At 38.9% G+C, this 19,871-nt stretch overlaps 1 protein-coding gene across 3 annotated transcripts in view; it reads left to right on the top strand.

The window, feature by feature from the left end:
- Nucleotides 1-4,715: 4,715 nt before the first annotated feature.
- The window catches only part of HEATR1 (HEAT repeat containing 1), a 53,738-nt gene continuing 38,582 nt past the window's right edge, over nt 4,716-19,871 (top strand). For 2 of the 3 annotated variants that reach the window (XM_032136304.2, XM_058430462.1), the window contains exons 1-12: nt 4,716-4,813; nt 5,112-5,285; nt 5,854-6,070; nt 9,605-9,746; nt 11,243-11,344; nt 12,248-12,388; nt 13,180-13,391; nt 13,550-13,683; nt 15,096-15,198; nt 16,583-16,693; nt 17,106-17,223; nt 18,254-18,361. In XM_032136304.2, coding sequence (XP_031992195.1) covers nt 5,144-5,285; nt 5,854-6,070; nt 9,605-9,746; nt 11,243-11,344; nt 12,248-12,388; nt 13,180-13,391; nt 13,550-13,683; nt 15,096-15,198; nt 16,583-16,693; nt 17,106-17,223; nt 18,254-18,361 — 1,530 coding nt within the window. In that variant the 5' untranslated portion in view covers nt 4,716-4,813; nt 5,112-5,143. Of the gene's footprint in view, nt 4,814-5,111; nt 5,286-5,853; nt 6,071-9,604; nt 9,747-11,242; nt 11,345-12,247; nt 12,389-13,179; nt 13,392-13,549; nt 13,684-15,095; nt 15,199-16,582; nt 16,694-17,105; nt 17,224-18,253; nt 18,362-19,871 lie in introns of those variants that run through there. The other variant, XM_058430463.1, reaches the window with a different exon arrangement.

Raw genomic sequence — 19,871 nt, 5'->3', positions numbered from 1 at the left:
ACCCTGAATATCCGTGGATTGTGCTATTTCTGGACGCTGCTTAAGAGCATAGGGAGAATTTGTCTTTTTGTTTGTTTTTTGTTTCGTTTTATTTTTGAGACAGAGTTTCGCTCTTGTTGCCCAGGCTGGAGTGCAAATGGTGCAATCTTGGCTCACTGCAACCTCCACCTCCCGGTTCAAGAGATTCTCCTGCCTCAGCCTCCCTAGTAGCTGGGATTACAGGCATGCGCCACCACGCCCGGCCAATTTTTTTTTAGTAGAGTTGGGATTAGTATTATTAGTAGAGACGGGGTTTCACCATGTTGGCCAGGCTGGTCTCAAACTCCTGACCTCAGGTGATCTGCCTGCCTCAGCCTCCAAAGTGCTGGGATTACAGGCATGAGCCACCGCACCTGGCCAGGACCCAACCAGGATGCTGGATACAGAAATGCTTAGGTAAGAGAAAAGAAAAGTTAATTTGTCACACTCTTCCTTTCAAACTACATGAACGTATTTTTGCATTATAAAGTAGTATATCTAAGTAGTTCCAAACATGTAATTTCTTATTTCCTTTCCCCCCCGACCCCCCCCAATTTATGGTTCTGGATATACTCAGCAATTAGTGTAGAATTCTCAACAATCAGATATGGTTGCTGAGGAACATTTAACAATATTAAACAATTCACATGACTCTGAAGTTTGAAATTAGGTAGATACAGACATAACATGAACAAAGGGTGATACAAATTCTTTACACTGGCAACTAGGTGGACATTGAATGATATGCTTGTGAGTAATTTATGAACAATTTCATTAAGCAATATTTACCAAAAAAAAAACTTTAGATTTATTTATTTATTTATAATTTTACTTAAAATTTTGTCACTAATTAAACCCCGTCTCTACTAAAAATACAAAAATTAGCTGGGTGTGGTGGCAGGCACCTGTAATCCCAGCTACTTGGGAAGCTGAGGCAGAGAATTGCTTGAACCTGGGAAGAGGGGGTTGCAGTGAGCTGAGATCGCGCCGCCACACTCCAGCCTGGGCGACAGAGCAAGACTCCATCTCAAAAGAAAGAAAAAATGTTGTCATTAATTATACTTTACATCTTATAAGAAAGGTAAATCTTTTGAAACAAGTGAAAAAGATGTAATGTATTGCTTTTTAATTTAATTTATATTTTTATTAAAACATTCAAACTTTATACATTTTGAATATAATTAAATTTTATTTTTAATCCTTTGTGATCATTATTTCTGATAGAACACAATTACATGAAAATCTTGATTACACAGCATACATGGTAATTTTGCTGAAATGAAGGTAAATTTTCATGGGCTAAATATACAGGAAATGTATTAACTGTAGATGTCTTTATTACTCATCCGAAATCATCAGCCAATCAACAGGACACCCAGATGGGTATGATAATAATTAAATGCAATCAGATTTTGCTGATTTTCAGCTATATAAAAACATTTTTGTTTTGCCATTATACATGTTTACTCACCAATATTGAGAGTTATAGCCTATCCTAGTTAATAATGTGTTAATTTATAACTTTTAAATATTTACACCTGCAGCAGTGAGTCTATCTGTACTCTTTCTCAGGCTTCATAAATCTTAGGGATGGGCTTTATGCCAACGTGCTGAAGCCAGTATTATAGTGAGGGAATACAAGAAATAAACAGGTAAACAAACAGACAAATCAGGTCATTTCAAGTAGTGATAGTGGCTATGAAGAAAATACCAGCTTGGCACATCTGACGGACAGAAAGGATCCCTTGTGATTGGAGTGGAGTAAAGGCCAAGATCAATCCTACCTGGGATGACCTCAATTTTTTCAAGACTTCTCATTCAGATCTCAGCTTAAATTCAAGTTTCAGCTTAAAGTTAGGTCTCAGATTAAATTCAGGTCTCAGTTTAAATGTCGCCAACAACTCAAACTAATGACACCTTCTAATCATTCCTATCATATGGCTTTGTATTATTGTCATCAAGCACTTATCACATTACCTGGTTGTTTTCGGTTTATCTGTTTGTGTATTGCCTCCCTGCTGGAATGCAAATTGCACAAGAGCAAAGACCTCAGTCTCCTCTTTTTTTTTTTTTGAGATGGAGTCTCACTCTGTCGCCCAGGCTGGAGTGCAGTGGCGCCATTTCGGCTCACTGCAAGCTCCGCCTCCCGGGTTCACGCCATTCTCCTGTTTCAGCCTCTCCGAGTAGCTGGGACTACAGGCGTCCGCCACCACGCCCGGCTAATTTTTTGGTATTTTTAGTAGAGACGGGGTTTCACCGAAAGACCTCAGTCTCTCGTTCACCTCCATACCCTCGGCCTGTTATAAGCACACATGGAATGAATCAAGGTATCTGCACTCTGGATTACAAGGGGCAGTGGGGTAGGAGAGGGAGAATATCCTTTTAAAAAACTCATTCAAATCATTCTTACAAATTTGCTTTTTTTAAGGTAAAGTCCGTGCCATGAACAGTGATTGAAATGAGGACTAGAATTGACCACACTACTGTGAGAACTCCCTCGCCAATCAGAACAAAAGAATGTATGGTTAAAATGTCGTCTCTGAAAACAATGTTTTTCCTTATATCAAGAAATACATGTCAATTGTGGCTAAAATTATGGATTTAATAATTATAAACAGCAAAAGCCATGAAAAGGATTATTAGGTAGGAGAATTGCAGAGTACCTAAGACCTATAACTGGTATTTTAAATTCAAAAACATGAGAAATTAAGTTTGTTCTGGTCCTCAATTGAATAATCTGTGAGACAGGCACATAATTAGAAAGTTCGAGGACGTAATAATCAGAACAAATCCAAATAATTCTTTTAAAATGGGTAAAAATATATAATTCAAGATTATTACATTTTTTAAAACCAAAGCTTTTTTAAAAAATAAATTACATTTACGAACATCTGACTTGTTTTCCTTTTTACTTTCCAAAGTAAAATTCGGCATAGCACTATATACCATCACAGCTGACATAGAAAGGACTGAGTCAAATCTTTGTAGCACTTTTTAAAGTTTCACTTACTAAAGCTTTTAAAAAATATATAGGGTATTTTTTAAGCAAAAAAAGCAAATTATCTTATCGATAAAACAGACCTGGTGTTCATTTCTTATAAAGTACCGAAAGCTGATTGCTTCTGTAAAGGTAAAATTCATGTGACACGTTAGAAAGAAAAAAAAAATTCCTTTGAGAGATATGTTCGTAAGAATGAAATAGGTACTACTAGAATTTTCATGTTATTCTCTGCAAGGCACTCAACACCACATGAAAAGAAGATTATGAACGGTCAGCGGTCAGTAGAAATATTAACAACTGAAGAAAATATTTGGTTGTTTTCAATGCTTTTAAAGCAAACCAACAACAAAAGACTCTGTAAATGGGAGAGAATCTGCATGAAGTATAGAAAACCAGGGCCTCCAAATTTGTAGCCGTGTTTCCGACATTCTCCAGGAAAGACGGTTACAGAAAGACTTGACCCCCTGGCCTCGCAGAGCTCTTCAGGGAAATAAATGCATCCAGAAAAGACAGAGCAACCGATCTCACTCCTTTGTCTGGAAGACGTCAGTTCGTCCTAGTTCTAGCGCATACCAGTGTTTTGGAAACAGATTAGGTATATTCATACATAAGGATACTCTTCCGCAACACTATTTGTAGTGACGCCAAGAAGACCAGTGGTTGCGGGAATCTTCGCAAACAGGCAAGAGACAACTTTTAGGGGCGATGGAAACTGTGATTTTGACTGGGGAGGTCATTACACCTATACATGCATTTGCTAAAAGTCATGAAACTCTTCCACTGACGTGGGTGCAACCATTGTTTGTAAATTATACCTCAACAGGATTCGATTAATTTATTTATTGAGACAGTCTCGCTCTGTGGAGTGCAGTGGTGCGATCTTGGCTCACTGCAACCTCCGACTCCCGGGTTCCAGCGATTGTTCTGCCTCAGCTTTCCTAGTAGCTGGGATTACAGGCGCCCGCCACCACATCCGGCTAATTCTTTTATTTTTATTAGAGACGGGTTTTGGCTATGTTGGCCAGGCTGGTCCCGAACTCCTGACCTCAGGTGATCAGCCAGCCTCAGCTTCCCAAAGTGCTGGGACTACAGGCTGCGCCTGACTAGGATTCGTTTTGAAAGAAAAAAATACATGCCATATACCCCTCGGGAATGGAAACAAAGAGGAGTGACAAGATCTCCCCCAAGCTCTGGGGCGGTGGAGTCCAGCACTTATAGATCGGTTTGCACTAGGAGCAGAAGCTCATCTCACGACAAACTCGGCCTCTTCCCACTTTGTAGAGTAAGTAACGAGCTCAGAGAGATGAAATAATTTGGTGGCGTTACCCCGGCCGACAAGGCGCCAGCGCCAGGATTTGAACCCAAACCACGTGACTTCACAACCTGTAGCTTTCAGCACTACGCGGTGCTGCTGGCACCTAGTAAAGGCTGGATATATACTGAATGAATGATTCCGGCTACGGATCCTTAAAACCCACAGAAGGCCCATCCAGAGACCGAAAGCTTCAAACACAAGCCGCAGCGCAGACCGCTAGACCGGAGATACAGAGGCGAAGCTCAGACTTGAGCCTGAGTCCGGCGGGCTGAGGGGCGGGCTTTCGTCTCGGGAGGCGGAGCTGTCTCGTAGCACTCCCGGCAAGCTTGAACCTCTTCACTTGCCGTAGCGCCTGCAGCCGGAAGCTGCTCTACAGCATGCTTTAGGTTTCCGGGTGAGGGTTGGGCTCGTTGGTACCATGTGGGAACTGCTGTGAAGAGTTGTTGCCTTCCAAGATATACCCAAATTCCCAGTTCCAGGTAAGGAGGAGCACAGAGCCGCTTGATGTGGCTGCGGATGGGGGCGGCATATCGAGGGAGGGTAAGAGTTTTCCGGATATCTGCGGAATGAGGGTGGAAGGAAAGCCTTGGCGCGGTCGCCGGTACTGTAATTAGTTGTTAACGCTGTTGCCATCGTCTTTGCGTCTCCGGGGGTCCACAAATCTCAGGACAGCCGCGTTGTGTGTCCATGACGGCGCTGAGTGCAGAGGAAAATTGTTTGTTTACGAGGCGCCTTATAGTTTCGTAGAAACTTCTCAAAGTGGTTACGTTTTTTTAGCCCGTGTCATTAAAATTCCGCTGGCGTGAAAGATGACGTCCTTAGCCCAGCAGCTGCAACGACTCGCCCTCCCTCAAAGTGATGCCAGCCTCTTATCTAGAGATGAAGTTGCCTCTTTGTTGTTTGACCCTAAGGAAGCGGCCACAATCGACAGGGACACCGCCTTTGCCATTGGTGAGCCATTTTTTATCTTAGAAAAGCTCTTTGAAGCGTTTGTTTTCTGGATGGTACTTTTGTTTTTTTCTTGTTTTCCTTTCTGTCCCGTCCTCTTCCTTAGCAGTTTCTAGCATGTTGACGTATATTTTTAAGGGAAAGAGAACATAACAGCCAGGTGCTTGGTGCTTGAAATGTTTATGAGTAGAGGTATCCGGATTTCACAGATGAAGAAACAAAATGAGAGAGGTCAACTAATATGTCAAAAAGGAGAACAGATAAAAGGGGAATGGAGACAGTGACGGGGGTGACGGAGAAGTCCTCTCAGAGGACTGGCCTAGTTATTGTAGGGGATATCCAAAAAAAAAAAACAATGTTCCTTGCCACAAAGTACTTTCTGTTCTAGTGGATGAGATAGGATTTACTCTATATGTTGAAAACTAGAAATCAGCGTTTGGGACTGTGTTATAAATTATATGTACTTAAAGAATTCAGAGACTTCTTAGGGGTAAGTAAAACTGTAAAAGAGGGGTGGGATGAGTTTGCTTATGAAGAATTGGTAGATAAACTGGCCTTTTTTGAAATGTAGGATGCACTGGCCTGGAAGAGTTGCTTGGAATTGATCCTTCCTTTGAGCAGTTTGAAGCACCGTTGTTCAGTCAGCTAGCAAAAACCTTGGAGCGAAGTGTTCAGACCAAAGCAGTAAACAAACAGTTGGATGAAAACATTTCATTATTCCTTATTCACTTGTCGCCTTACTTCCTGCTTAAGCCAGCGCAGAAGTGTCTGGAGTGGTTGATTCACAGGTAACTAATAGAATTACAGAAATAACTATGGGCTAATCACTTTGGTCTTTTAAAAAATTAAGTAGTTGAGAACACTTATCAAGTTAAAGCTGAAAAATTAGGTATATTAAGAGATTGATACAATGTCCATTGTGTGAGATAAGCATGCTCTTCTGCCTTTAAATTCTTTTTTGTTGGTAGTGAAAAGTAGAACTACTGATGATTTTGAGTAAATGGTCTAACCTCAGTTCATTTTTTTTTTTTGAGCTAGGGTCTTGCTCTGTCACTCAGGCTGGTGTGCGATAGCGAAATCTTGGCTCACTGAAACCTCTGCCTCCCAGGTTCAAGCAATTCTCCCACCTCAGCCTCCCAAGTAGCTGGGATTACAGACACCTGCCATAATGCCTGGCTAAGTTTTGTGTTTTTGTAGAGATGGGGTTTCACCGTGTTAGCCAGGCTGGTCTTGAATCCCTGACCTCAGGTGATCCAACCGCCTCGGCCTCCCAAGGTACTGGGATTACAGGCGTGAGCCACTTCGCCCAGCCTAACCTCATTAGTTCTGAGGAGCCCATGTCACTTTGCCATTACAGCTTGTTCCTGCACACTTGGGGCACTGAGTATTAAGCTTCTTTCTTGGCAAAACAACAAATTGGTTAGGGAAGCAGGCAGTGTTATCCTCTGAAATACTATTGAGAAAAAGCAATGATAGCTAATGTGTTTTGAGCATTTATACACCAGGCCCTGGTAAGCACTTTACCTGCATTATCTCATTTAATTCTCACAGCATTCCTCTGGTGAGATTATTTGTATTATCCTTGTTTTACAGTTGAGAAAACTGAGGCTTAGAGGGGTTAAGTTTCTTGAGTCACACAGCTAGTAAGTGGCAGAGCTAGGATACAACTGAAGTTTATTTCCAAGGTCTGATCTTTTATCTGCTTTGGGAATTGTCTCAGTAAGTTTGCTCAGTTTATTTTCTCGCATATTGGTATCACATCACAGCATACACATTTTTGTTTTGTTTATTCTCCATATATATATATATATATATATTTATATACATTTTTTCGAGACGGTCTCGCACTGTTGCCCAGGCTGCAGTGCAGTGGCACAATCTTGGCTCACTGCAACCTCCGCCTCCCAGGTTCAAGCGATTCTCCTGCCTCAGCCTCCCAAGTAGCTGGGATTACAGGCGCCCACCACCACGCCCAGCTAATTTTTTGTATTTTTTTTTTAGTAAAGATGGGGTTTCACCATGTTGGCCAGGCTGGTCTCAAACTCCTGACCTCGTGATCCGCCCGCCTTGGCCTCCCAAAGTGCTGGTGTGAGCCACCACAGCCACTGCGCACGGATGGTTGTCTTTTTTTTTTTTTTTTTGATCGTCAGGATTTCACTCTATCACCCAGGCTGGAGTGCAGTGGTGTGGTCATGGCCCACTTGACCTCCAGGGCTCAAATGATCCTCCGATCTCAGCCACCCAAGTAGCTGGGATTACAGGCATGCACCACCATGCCCAGCTAGTTTTTTTTTTAATTTTTTGTAGAGACAGTGTCTCACTTTGTTGCCCAAGCTGGTCTGGAACTCTTGGCCTCAAGCAATCCTCCTGCCTCATCGGCCTCCCAAAGTGCTGGGGTTACAGGCATGAGCCACCACACCCAGTCCAACTTACATGTTTTAAAAGTAGATTTCTATTCCATTAATTGGAGACCTGGCTTCAAGACCAGCCTGGCCAGCATGGTAAAACCCGTCTCTGTGAAAAATACAAAAATTAGCTGGGCGCAGTGGCGAGCACTTGTAATTCCAGCTACTTGGAAGGCTGAGGCAGGAGAATCACTTGAATCCAGGAGATGGATTTTGCAGTGAGCTGAGATCACGCCACTGCACTCCAGCCTGGGTAACAGAGGGAGACTCCGTATCAAAAAAACAAAAAATGGAGACATGGGGATAAACTAATTTTTTTTCAAGAACCAAGTGAGTCATCAAGAAAACATAATTTTAACTTGGGTCTTCTGATTGTTAGAACATTAGGACAATCAGACAAAAAAGAATATTTAAAAGTCTAATATTTCCATCTGTTTTCTAGCACCTGATTTTACCCCCAAATAGATCATTAATGTAAGGAATACTTTTTGCATTTGATTTTTCATTTTATTTATTCAGATAACTTCAAATACTAAGTTCAGTACACAGGTAAGTAGGTTGCCCTTGATTACTGTTTTGAAATAAATGCCATAATAAAGGATTAAGCACAGTTTTGTGGATATAGTTCTGCCTGGAATAGTTGAAGATAGCTTCATGGAAAAAGTAACTGCTTGGATAGTGCTAAAACCGTATGTCACACTAATTGGCTGGGTTCAGTGGCTCACACCTGTAATCCCAGCACTTTGGGAGGCTGAGGCAGGCCAATCACTTGAGATCAGGAGTTTGAGACCAGCCTGGCCAACAAGGTGAATCCCTGTTTCTACTAGAGATACAAAAAAATTAGTTGGGTGTGGTGGTGTGCACCTGTAATTCCAGCTGCTCAGGAGGCTGGGGCATGAGAGTTGCTTGAACTCGGGAGGTGAAGGTTGCAGTGAGCCGAGATCACACCACCGTACTCTAGCCTGGGTGACCAAGTAGACTCTGTCTCAAAAAAAAAAAAAAAAACAAAACAAAAAAAAAAAACAATGAAAGGCAATGTATGCTACTGTTTTAAAAAAGTACATGATGTAAAAGGATGGGAGAGTTTTCACAGAAGAGGAATCAGTTGGCAGAATTAGAAAAAGCATCTTAGCCAGGCGTGGTGGCTCACACCTGTAGTCCTAGCACTTTGGTAGGCTGAGGCAGGTAGATTGCCCGAGCTCAGGAGTTGGAGACCAGCCTGGGCAACATGGTGAAACCCCATCTCTACTAAAGTAAAAAAAAATTAGCTGGGCATGGTGGTGTACGCTTGTAGTCCCAGCTACTTGGGAGGCGGAGGCAAGGAGAATCTCTTAAACTCAGAGATGGAGGTTGCAGTGAGCCGAGATTGTGCCACGGCACTCCAGCCTGGGCAACAGCAAGACTCCCTCTCAAAAAAAAAAAAGTTGAGAGACCAGCCTGGGCAACATAGGGAGACCTAGTCTCTACACAGAAATAAAAAATTAGCCAGCTGTAATGGTTCTCACCTGTGGTCCCAGCTACTCAGGAGACCTAGGTGGGAGGATCACTTGAGCGTGGGAGGTCGAGGCTACAGTGAGCTGTGATCGTGCCACTGCACTGCAGCCTGGGTGGCAGAGCAAGATTCTATTTCAAAAAAATAAAAAATTTTAAAGCTGAGAGAAAGTTAATGGGATGTATATTTTGATGTGGAATATTCAAAGATATTGCATAGGAATTGGCTGGACCATGTTGAGGGATATGTGAATGCAAAATTGAGGACTTTTTAAATGCTCTGTATCTTGATTATAATTATGTGATTTTTACTGCTACTCATTCTAGGTTGTTTTAGCTCATTAATATACAGTTTGGGCATGTGAGGAAATAGATGCTTATTATTAAGTTTTGTGTCCAGTTGGACTGTTTGCTTTTTTTCCCCAGGTTCCATATACATCTCTATAATCAGGATAGCCTCATTGCTTGTGTTCTGCCGTACCACGAGACAAGAATATTTGTGCGAGTCATACAGCTTCTAAAAATTAATAATTCAAAGCACAAATGGTTCTGGTTGTTGCCAGTTAAGGTATGATTGCTGCATGACACATGTCTGTAGTCATTACAGATCTTGATTAAGGGATTTAATTTGGAAAAAATAAGTCAGTGCTCCTGGGGATAGTCCAGATAACTACCTCCATCATTTTTATTTCCTAACTTCCAATTGAAACTATTATTAATGTTAATAATATTTAGCTTTTATTTAGTATCTGACATCAGGCTAGGCAGTGTACATTATATTATCTTGGATTATCACAAAACTTCATTTTTACAGATGAGGACAGGCCACTTGCCAAAGTTCACATAACTATAAAGTGGCAGAGTTGAGATTTGAACCCCAGTCTGATTCCAGAGCCTGTGCCTTTCTATCGTACCATGCTGTTTGGCATTTTAAATTTGGAACTGAGAACTTAAAAAAAAGTTGAAGGCGAAGAAAGGCAGAAAATACTTACAAAAATTAAAAGGATAAAGATAACTTCAGGGGCTTCAATAATTTATTAAAATTGTGAGGAGGATGCTAGGAATTAATATACAGACGAATAAAAGGATGCTCGTATAGCAGGAAGGGTCTGGGTAAGAAAAGACAGCATGATATTGTAGGAAAACCAACTGACTAACCGTCAGCACTTTGTTTGCAACATGTGGTAGAGGAAAGTAGATGTACGTTGTTAGCAGGAACTTGACTGCATGTTGAGCATGGTGGTCAGGGTAGGAGGGGAGGCGAATGGGGATGAAAGTAAGCTAACAGATCATAGGGCTGTGCACATTAGGCTGATGATGGTAGTGGAGTCAGTGTTCAGAATTAGTAAGACAGGAGTAATGAGGACTTTTTAATTAGAAGGATAATTTAAGAATCTGAATGTAAAGCATGTGAACTAAAGTACGTTGGAGAAGGCCAGCCTTCTCCAAATAATTTCAAGATTTCAAGAAATTATCAAGAATAATTTCAAAATTATTCTTCCTCTGATCCACCTTGGACCTTGCTGCTCCCTAGGCACTCTTATTCCAGGTATCCACACTCCACTCACCTACTAAAGTTCACTTAAAATTCTCCTTTCGTTTATTTAATCAATATTTATTGAGCATCTGTTACATACCATGTACAATGCTAGATGGTGGGAATAGTGGTATAAGTTGTGCAGGTTCATAGTCTATTTCTGTTCTTAGTGTTATTGTAAAGCAATGACAGGAGCATATCATATTGACTCAGAAACCAAATCGAACCAGTAAAATTACTGAGAATCTAGAGAATCCAGATTTTGATAAATACCTTTCAAAATGTGACGTGTGATAAGCAAACATTTTTCACTAAATACCTCTGCCCTCATTGCTGACCTTCTCTTTTGAATTTCTAAGTTTACATGATTTTATGTGTTAATTTCATCACCACCACCAGTTATAAGGAGAGATTATATTTTTTATTTATGAATTGGAGCAATATGAAGACATTACTTGGGTAAATACTTTAAAATAAGGATCAGTTGAAGAATGTCGCTAGTAGTTTGTTCTTTCCATCAATAACAGCAATCTGGAGTGCCCTTAGCTAAAGGAACTTTGATTACCCACTGCTACAAAGATCTTGGATTCATGGATTTCATTTGCAGTTTGGTGACAAAATCTGTGAAGGTGAGCAGTCTGTTTTTTCATGAGTATATAATTTTATGAAAAGATTGCTTGCTTTGAATGAAGAAAACATACTAAAGCATTCCCTAATAACAATGGTACTTTGGATAAGTGTATTTTGTTAAATGGTCTGGTGTTTTGAAGCAGGAGCAGTTTGAGAGTCTGTATTTTTTTTTTTTTTTAAGAATCAGTCTTTTATCACCAAAGGTGTTTTTCTACAAAAATAAATGTCTATTCCTTGCCAGATTCTAGTTACAGTGACTATTCGAAGAGACTGTCTAGAAATGTCAGGAATATTCAACCTGGGAAAGCTGTTTAAAAAATTTTAAGGCCAGGCGCGGTGGCTCACGCCTGTAATCCCAGCACTTTGGGAGGCCAAGGTAGGTGGATCACTTGAAGTCAGGAGTTTGAGACCAGCCTGGCCAACATGGTGAAACACCGTCTCTACTAAAAATACTAAAATAAACTGGGCATGGTGGGGCATGCCTGTAATTCCAGCTACTCGGGAGGCTGAGGCAGGAGAAACGCTTGAACCTGGGAGGCGGAGGTTGCAGTGACCCAAGATCGTGCCACTGTACTGCAACCTGGGCGACAGAGTGAGACTCAGTCTCAAAAAAAAACATAAATTTAAAAAATAAAAATGTTAGGAATATCATTAGGCAGTTAATTCTTGTCACATTGTGTATTTATTCATTGTTGCATATGGTAATTCAGGAGAGCTGTAAATATTTATCTGGCCTTTCACTTTTTTTTTTTTTTTTTTTTTTTTGGAGACATGGTCTTGCTCTGTCGCCCAGGCTAGAGTACAGTGGTGCCATCATAGTTCTTTGAAGTCTCAGCCTTGAACTCCTGGCCTCAAGCAATCTTTCACTGTTAAATGTGTTTTGTTTGTGTTCCTTCTTTCAGGTTTTTGCTGAGTACCCGGGCAGCTCAGCTCAGTTGAGGGTGCTCTTGGCTTTCTATGCTTCTACCATAGTGTCAGCGCTGGTAGCTGCAGAGGACGTATCAGACAATATCATCGCCAAACTATTTCCCTATATCCAAAAGGTTGGCACTGCTAATGTGTTAAGTAGATTATTTTGTACTTAAAGGAATTTTCTTGCTTTCAAAAGTTTTTTTAGATTTAAGCGTTTTTAAATTGACAATTTATTTCAGATGATAGATGAGATTTAGCCTTTAGGTTGAAAATATGACACTTTTTTATTAGAAACTCACCGGACTGGGACCTTAATTAGGACTCTTAAGAATAAATATTGGCTGTCTGGTCCTGCCGCCATCTCCTAGATTGATTTCCATAGCAGTCTTTGTACCTCACTAGAAGGAGGATGGAGCAGACAGTCTCTTCGAGGTGTGAGCAGCCTCTCAGTATTCTTTGTGCACTGGCTCCTGCCTCTCAGCGTTTCTCCTTCCCAAGTGCCTTGTTGCTTGCTGCCTTCCCAGGTGCCCTGTGGAGGTACTGCTTTCGCTTCCCACCAGTGTCCCAACTTGTTATCTTTCATCAGACTTGTTTCTTCCATTAGTGATCTGATTGAGGTCTCCCTCCCATAAGTAGGATTTTATGTATAAAAGAAGAGCTTACTGGCTCCTGTTAGGACATGCGGTAGATGTTTGAGTTGGGGAATTTTCTGAGATCCTTTGTCTCGTCCAACAGACTTGTCTCATCTCTGTATCCACTCTGAAAAGGGGGTCAACTCCTTTATTGTTTATGTCTGAAGAGTGATTGACTATGCAGTAGGTTGTATTAATCTCTATGACATTTCTAATTTGTCAGATTAACATTTAAAGTAGCAGAAAATAATATGGTTTATCATTTTTCGTTATATTTAAAAAATATTTAGGGATTGAAATCATCTTTACCAGATTACAGAGCTGCAACATACATGATAGTATGTCAGATTTCTGTGAAAGTGACCATGGAAGATACCTTTGTGAATTCATTGGCGTCACAGATCATCAAAACATTGACCAAGATTCCCTCTTTGATCAAGGATGGATTAAGTTGCCTGATAGTGCTCCTGCAGAGACAGAAGCCAGAGAGCCTTGGGAAAAAGTATGTACAATTGAATTGAGAAATGGTGCTAGTCAGAGGTGAATAAAATTATTTTGAATAATTTTTTTTGTAAGATGAGTGATTGTGTATTTTTTTATATTGTCACTTATTGTCTAACTTGTAAAGTCAACACGATATGTACTTTTGCTTCTTCAAAGGCCATTCCCTCACTTATGTAATGTTCCTGATCTTATTACAATACTTCATGGGATTTCTGAAGCTTACGATGTCAGTCCTCTTCTGCGTTACATGCTTCCCCATCTGGTTGTCTCCATCATTCATCATGTTACAGGTATGTAGTTTTATATTTTTTGTCCAGAAATTTTCTAAGATTTGATCTTAAAATAGTAACTATATCCTGGTTAACAGCTTTAAAATATTTAAAATTTTTGTTTTCCAGTTGTTCTTGTGTAATTTGTCTATTTCTTAAGTGAGAAACATCTGGGGTGGGGAGCAGGTTAGTTGAAGAGAGATCCTTGTTAATTGAGTAATTTCTTAGAATTCTACCTTTTTTTAGATCTGTGTTCATAAATACTTAGTCTCTACATAAAAAGAGTGGAATAATTTTAAAATTTTTTACCGAGTAAACCTTTGCCTTCTCATTTAGGTATTTAATGAACTTTAGTGATTCATTTACAATGAATATCTCATCCAGTTGCCAAAAAAGTTTTTTCCCTAGAGTAATTAAAAATATAAGACGAAGAAAATTTTTATACATAAAAATCCAAATTATGAAACAAAGCAAAAAGTAATAATTAGAGGGCCAGGTGGCTCAAACCCATAATCCTAGCACTTTGAGAAACTAAGATGGGTAGATCATGGCAAAACCCTGTCTCTACAAAAATATACAAAAATTAACCAGGCATGGTGACATGCAACTGTGGTCCCAGCTGCTCAGGAGACTGAGGTGGGAGGATCACCTGAGCCCAGGGAGTTTGAGGCTACAGGGAGCTGTGATTGCGCCACTGCAGTTCAGCCTGGGCGACAGAGTGAGACCCTATCTCAAAAATAATAATAATTAGAAAGTAATTGTTTGCATTATGTCTTTTAATAAATACAGAAAGACTAGGAAGAAACACTTGGTTCTGTTGCTCCTTGGAGAATACTAAGAAAGACTTCTCTAAACTTATGTCAGTCTACTGAAAAATGAGGTTTTCATAACCAAGTCTTGGTTTAAACATGCATTTTAAAAGTGACTAGCAAAATGAAAATGTATTCTTCTTATTCTGAAGGTAATGAGTAATGTCCCAGTCTTTGAAAGCAAGGGCTAACATCAGATTCATATGTTTATTATAAATCTGAAATAGATGACAGCTCTTGCTTCAGTAAGGGGGTAGGTACTGAGATAAAAGTTTAGCCTGTTTTCAGAGATAGTCGATTGGGACCATCACAACTAATTTGTAATGTGACTTGGGGAAAGACTAATTTTGGACTTTTGTTTTATTATTGTTATAAGCATGATAGTACTTGTTAAACATAGAGATTTTAGATAAAAGAAAAATGAAGGTGATCTATACAAAAAAGCTTTGAAAAATATAAATGACTAAGTGGAATGCACTTCTGGAAATAGATAAAAAGCTGGATATCAGTGTGTGTGTTTTATTCTGAGAAAGGTTTTCTGCTATAAGTGAACTTAATAATATAAATATATTTAGCTTGCAAAATAAATTTTTCCCAACACAATTTTAATTTTTACATATTAAGGAGAAGAAACTGAAGGAATGGATGGGCAAATCTACAGGAGACACTTAGAAGCTATACTTACAAAAATATCACTGAAGAACAACTTAGACCATTTGTTGGCTAGGTAAGCTATTATCTTTGACATGCTTTTGATTTACATTCTTGTGACTCAGTGTGATTTTCAAGATTGGTTAGAGATTTCCCAGTATTCCTTTTTAATGTATATCTTGTTTTGTCTGTATCATTTCATTAACTATAAGTACTTAATCCAGTAACTGGCAGCACTAAAAGCAAAAGTAATTTTTCTTGCATGTCTTTAGTGCTTATAGATGAAAATAGAAAGTTAGTGGTTAAGCCAAATTTGGGTAATAACTAAATGCAGTTTGTGGCCGTTTGAAGTTTTCTCTTAGTAAATGGACCATAATATCTGAAATAACACATCATAATTAAAATGCAGTAAATGTCATTTAGAAACAATATTGAAGGTAAGCATAGAGTAAGGATTATTTCTTTAAAGATAATTCAGTCTTTTTTTTTCTTTCTCTTAATGGGCAACGTGATACAGTGAAAAGATGTAGGCATTGCGGTCAGACATAGGTGTAAATTCTGCCCTTACCACTTCCAGGACTGTAGTAAGTTTTGGAGGTTAGACTGGATGTAGCTTTGCCATTTTGTAGCATCAAGAGAGTACCTGTGTGTTGGTGTGCATCATTCATGCCCCTTTGCTCAGCGGGTTGGTTTGTGAATTAAAGGAGAGTATACACATGTAGTAATGTTGAGAGCATAGGCTCTAGAATCAGACTGGGGCTTAAAATGTGAAACCCCACTCTGGCACAGAAGGGCTCACTGAATGTTGCCTTTTATTGCTGTTCTCATGAGCAAATTGGAAGACTTACACCCTAGTTTCTTTTCCTTTTTTCTTTTTTTTTTTTTTTTTTAAGATGGAGTTTTGCTCTTATTGCCCAGGCTGGAGTGCAATGGTGCAAGCTCGGCTCACTGCAACCTCCGCCTCCCAGGTTCAAGCGATTTTCCTGCCTCAGCCTCCCTAGTAGCTGGGATTACAGCTATGTGCTACCATGTGCTACCATGCCCAGCTAATTTTGTATTTTTAGTAGAGACGAGGTTTCTCCATGTTGGTCAGGCTGATCTCGAACTCCTGACCTCAGGTGATCCGCCCGCCTCAGCCTCCCAAAGTACTGGGATTACAGGTGTGAGCCACCACCGTTTAAAATAGCAATGTAGTCTTGCTATGTTGTTCAGACAGGTCTCGAACTCCTGACTTTAAGCAGTCCTCCCACCCCGGCCTCTGGAAGTGCTGGGATTGTAATGCCAGTGGCATGAACCACTACACCAGGCCCCTAGTTTCTTTATCTGTAAAGTAAGTATTAAACTATACCTTGTATAAGTATGACAATTAGAGATAATATTTCTAAAGCACTTAGAATATAGTAGGTACTCAATAAATAGTAACTCTTATGTATGCTGATATTTCTGTGTTTTTTTTACAGCCTTCTGTTTGAAGAGTATATTTCATATAGTTCACAGGAAGAAATGGATTCTAATAAAGTGTCCTTGCTTAATGAACAATTTCTTCCACTCATTAGGCTTTTAGAAAGCAAGTAAGTTATGTGTGTATGTTTATGCTCCTCTAAAGTACTTCCTGTTCTATAAAGATATGATTCACAAGTCACATCTTAATATGCTGAATTGTACAGAGACTGTCCTTTGTAATTTTTTTCTTTAAGAAGGGGTGAGTATCGGAATCAAAAATATTTGAAATATAAGAGGAAATAGTGGTTGCGTGGGGACTTTGGAGAGTATAATTTTTTATAGAGAGACTGTTTTGTTATTGGAGTAGTCATAGTAACAAACTTGACCAATATCATTTGGTTTTACCTACAACATTTGTTAAAATTTAAGTCACAGTCTCAGTAATTTTTAAAATTTTATGTCTTTCCTTTATATGCATATGGTGTGTGAGATTAATAAATTTATTAAGAATAATGAATTCACTCTTTAATTGCTTCCCAGATACCCCAGAACATTAGATGTTGTATTAGAGGAACACTTAAAGGAAATTGCAGATCTGAAAAAACAAGAGCTTTTCCATCAGTTTGTTTCTCTTTCTACAAGTGGAGGAAAGTATCAGGTATGTTGTTCTCCAAAGGAATTATGACAAATTGGGGTACATTTATATGGTTATGTGAAGAGCTCCAGAAGGAAATTTGCCACTTTTTTCCCTTGTGTGGAAAATTTTACAGAGATGACCTTATACAGTTTGCCTAGTTGCCTGAAGTACGGCTCTGAGGCAGGAATAGAATAATTGGAGAAAGGTACAATAATTTGTACATAACTATGTACGTGATACTTATTTCAGGAAAAGTATTGTTTGAGAATTTTGTATGGGATATTCATTAAGAATCATCAAAGGACGGCCTCATGTAGGTTTCTAGCGTTCTCTGTCTTTCATCTAGGTCTGTGCTTTCTGGTGTACCAGCCACAAATGGCTATGTATATTATTAATTAGCGAAGGGGAGATGGGTTCTATTTCATGATCACATTAAAACTTGAGAAATTTTCTGGTGATTCAAGCCTAAAGCTTTATACTAGAGGTTAGACATTTAAGCAGGAGTTCTTACGTTTAGCCTTAAAAACAGATAATTATGAAGGGAAATATGATTGTTTTAGTATTTCTCTTCCATAATTAGACTTTCATTTTTAATGGTGTTGCATTTCCAAATCTTAGGTTGATAGACTTCCTTTTTAGTCTAACTGCGTAAGTGAACTAAGTTGTCACTAATTTGAGTGTCACTATTTGTTATATCATGTAGATGAGTTGCATTCTGTCTTCCGGGAGGTGCTAAAACGGTGATTTATCAGATATGCATACAAAATACAAAATTACTTTGTAGGATTTCTTGACTAAATTAAACCTACACATAGACACAAATATACATGAAATCATACCATTAACAATACAAATTTTTTTCATCGATTGCAACTCATATGATGTTCTAGAAACAAAGATTTTGCGTTTTTTTGTTTGTTTGTTTTCCGTAGTTAGATGGTTGTTACTGAAAACGTTGGGCAATTTGCAGTGGTTTTCTCTGGGTTTTATTCTTGATCATAGACTGTTCAGATTAAGTGAAACCATTTGATAATTATGTTGAACCCTGTAGTTTTTAGCAGATTCTGATACTTCTTTGATGCTCAGCCTGAATCATCCACTTGCTCCTGTGAGACTTCTGGCCATTAATCATTTGAAAAAGATCATGAAAACATCAAAGGTTTGTTTCAGATCGCTTTTGTGTATGATTTTTTTTTTCTTATGATGAGCAGTGTAATTCTGAATAAGAAATTGAAGTTACCACCTAGAATTGATAGTGGATAATGATAGAGATGAGTTGAATAAACCTCACGAGAGTACCTTAGACTGATATTTAGGACTGTGTATGCCAGTCATCCCCATTTTAACAATAACCTAATAACAACTGCTCTTATGTTTCCACATTGACAGTTGTTTATCTTTAGTGTTTTTCAAACTGGAATTTGTAGATTAATTCACATAGGTTCATTAATTATCTGAGAATTTTTTTAGTTTTGAAATTTGATTTTAGGCCGGTCACAGCAGCTCATGCCTATAATCCCAGCACTGTGTGAGAAGGATCACTCGAGCCCAAACGTTTGAGACCAACCTGGGCAACATAGGGAGACCCCCTTCTCTATAAAAAAGTTTACAAAATAAAAAATTAGCCAAGTTTGGTGGCACACACTTTGGTCCCAGCTACTTGAGAGGCTGAGGTAGGAGGATCTCTTGGGCGTGAGAGGTTGAGGCTGCAGCAAACCATGATCACGCCACTGCTCTCCAGCCTGGGTGACAGGGCAAGACTCTGTTTCAAAAACCAAGAAATTTGATTTTGATAGTCTTGATTTTAGATAACATATTTTGGGACATTTGAATGATAACTTTTGAACACTGTTGCATGATTTTGGTGCCTGCAGTGTCGTTTGTCTTTAAAATGTTAGTGGCTTCAAATATGTATTGAGGCTGACTTTATTTGTAAATAATTTGGTCTAATTTGCATTTATACCAAAAGGCATTGGTATGAAGACTTGGTAGTGATGCACATAGAATAGTAGTTTCCAAACTTTAGTCATTCAAGCAGTCCCTGTACAATTTTTGCTAAATTATAAATTACCACTGATAGTAGTAGTATTTTCTCAAAATTTTTCTTTATTTCAGATGGACTCATTATTTTTTTACATAGCCTTCAAATTGTGGGTGTGAGGTGCTAATTGTATACACATTTTACTATAGTTACTATAATTAAAATAGGAATGCTCCATCTGTGTCATATCTAAAATTATGCACCATGATTTACATATTTGAGAAATTTCTGGAACAGAGTAAAGCGGTAACAGAGTTTAGTTTCCTTGTAGCACATGGCAGTGTAAACGTGCCGAACTCTAGAACTTGTGTCATAGCAATTAGAAGCAGATTCATATTACAAGTAAAATCATATGATCAGTAAAATTTAATTTCAGCTAATTACAACTAATCACACTAAATTCATCTTCATTTGAATTTTATTGGTTTTATAGAGTTTTTAGTATTTCCCTTGTAGATTTAAAAAAAAAATTTTGTTTTATGTCATCTATATTTTAAGAAGGAGTTACACTTCAGTTGATATATAAACAATGAACAAACAACACTTAGATCTTTGAGAATGTTTCTTTAAAAGTGGCTGATGTAATATTCAGGTTTTTGAAATGTTGCTTTATTTGATCTGGCATGAA

The sequence above is a fragment of the Hylobates moloch genome, unplaced genomic scaffold, assembly GCF_009828535.3.
Source record: "Hylobates moloch isolate HMO894 unplaced genomic scaffold, HMol_V3 SCAFFOLD_18, whole genome shotgun sequence".
Lineage (NCBI taxonomy): Eukaryota > Metazoa > Chordata > Mammalia > Primates > Hylobatidae > Hylobates > Hylobates moloch.
Note: the sequence above shows the minus strand (reverse complement) of the source record. Positions and strands in the feature narration are given on the sequence as shown.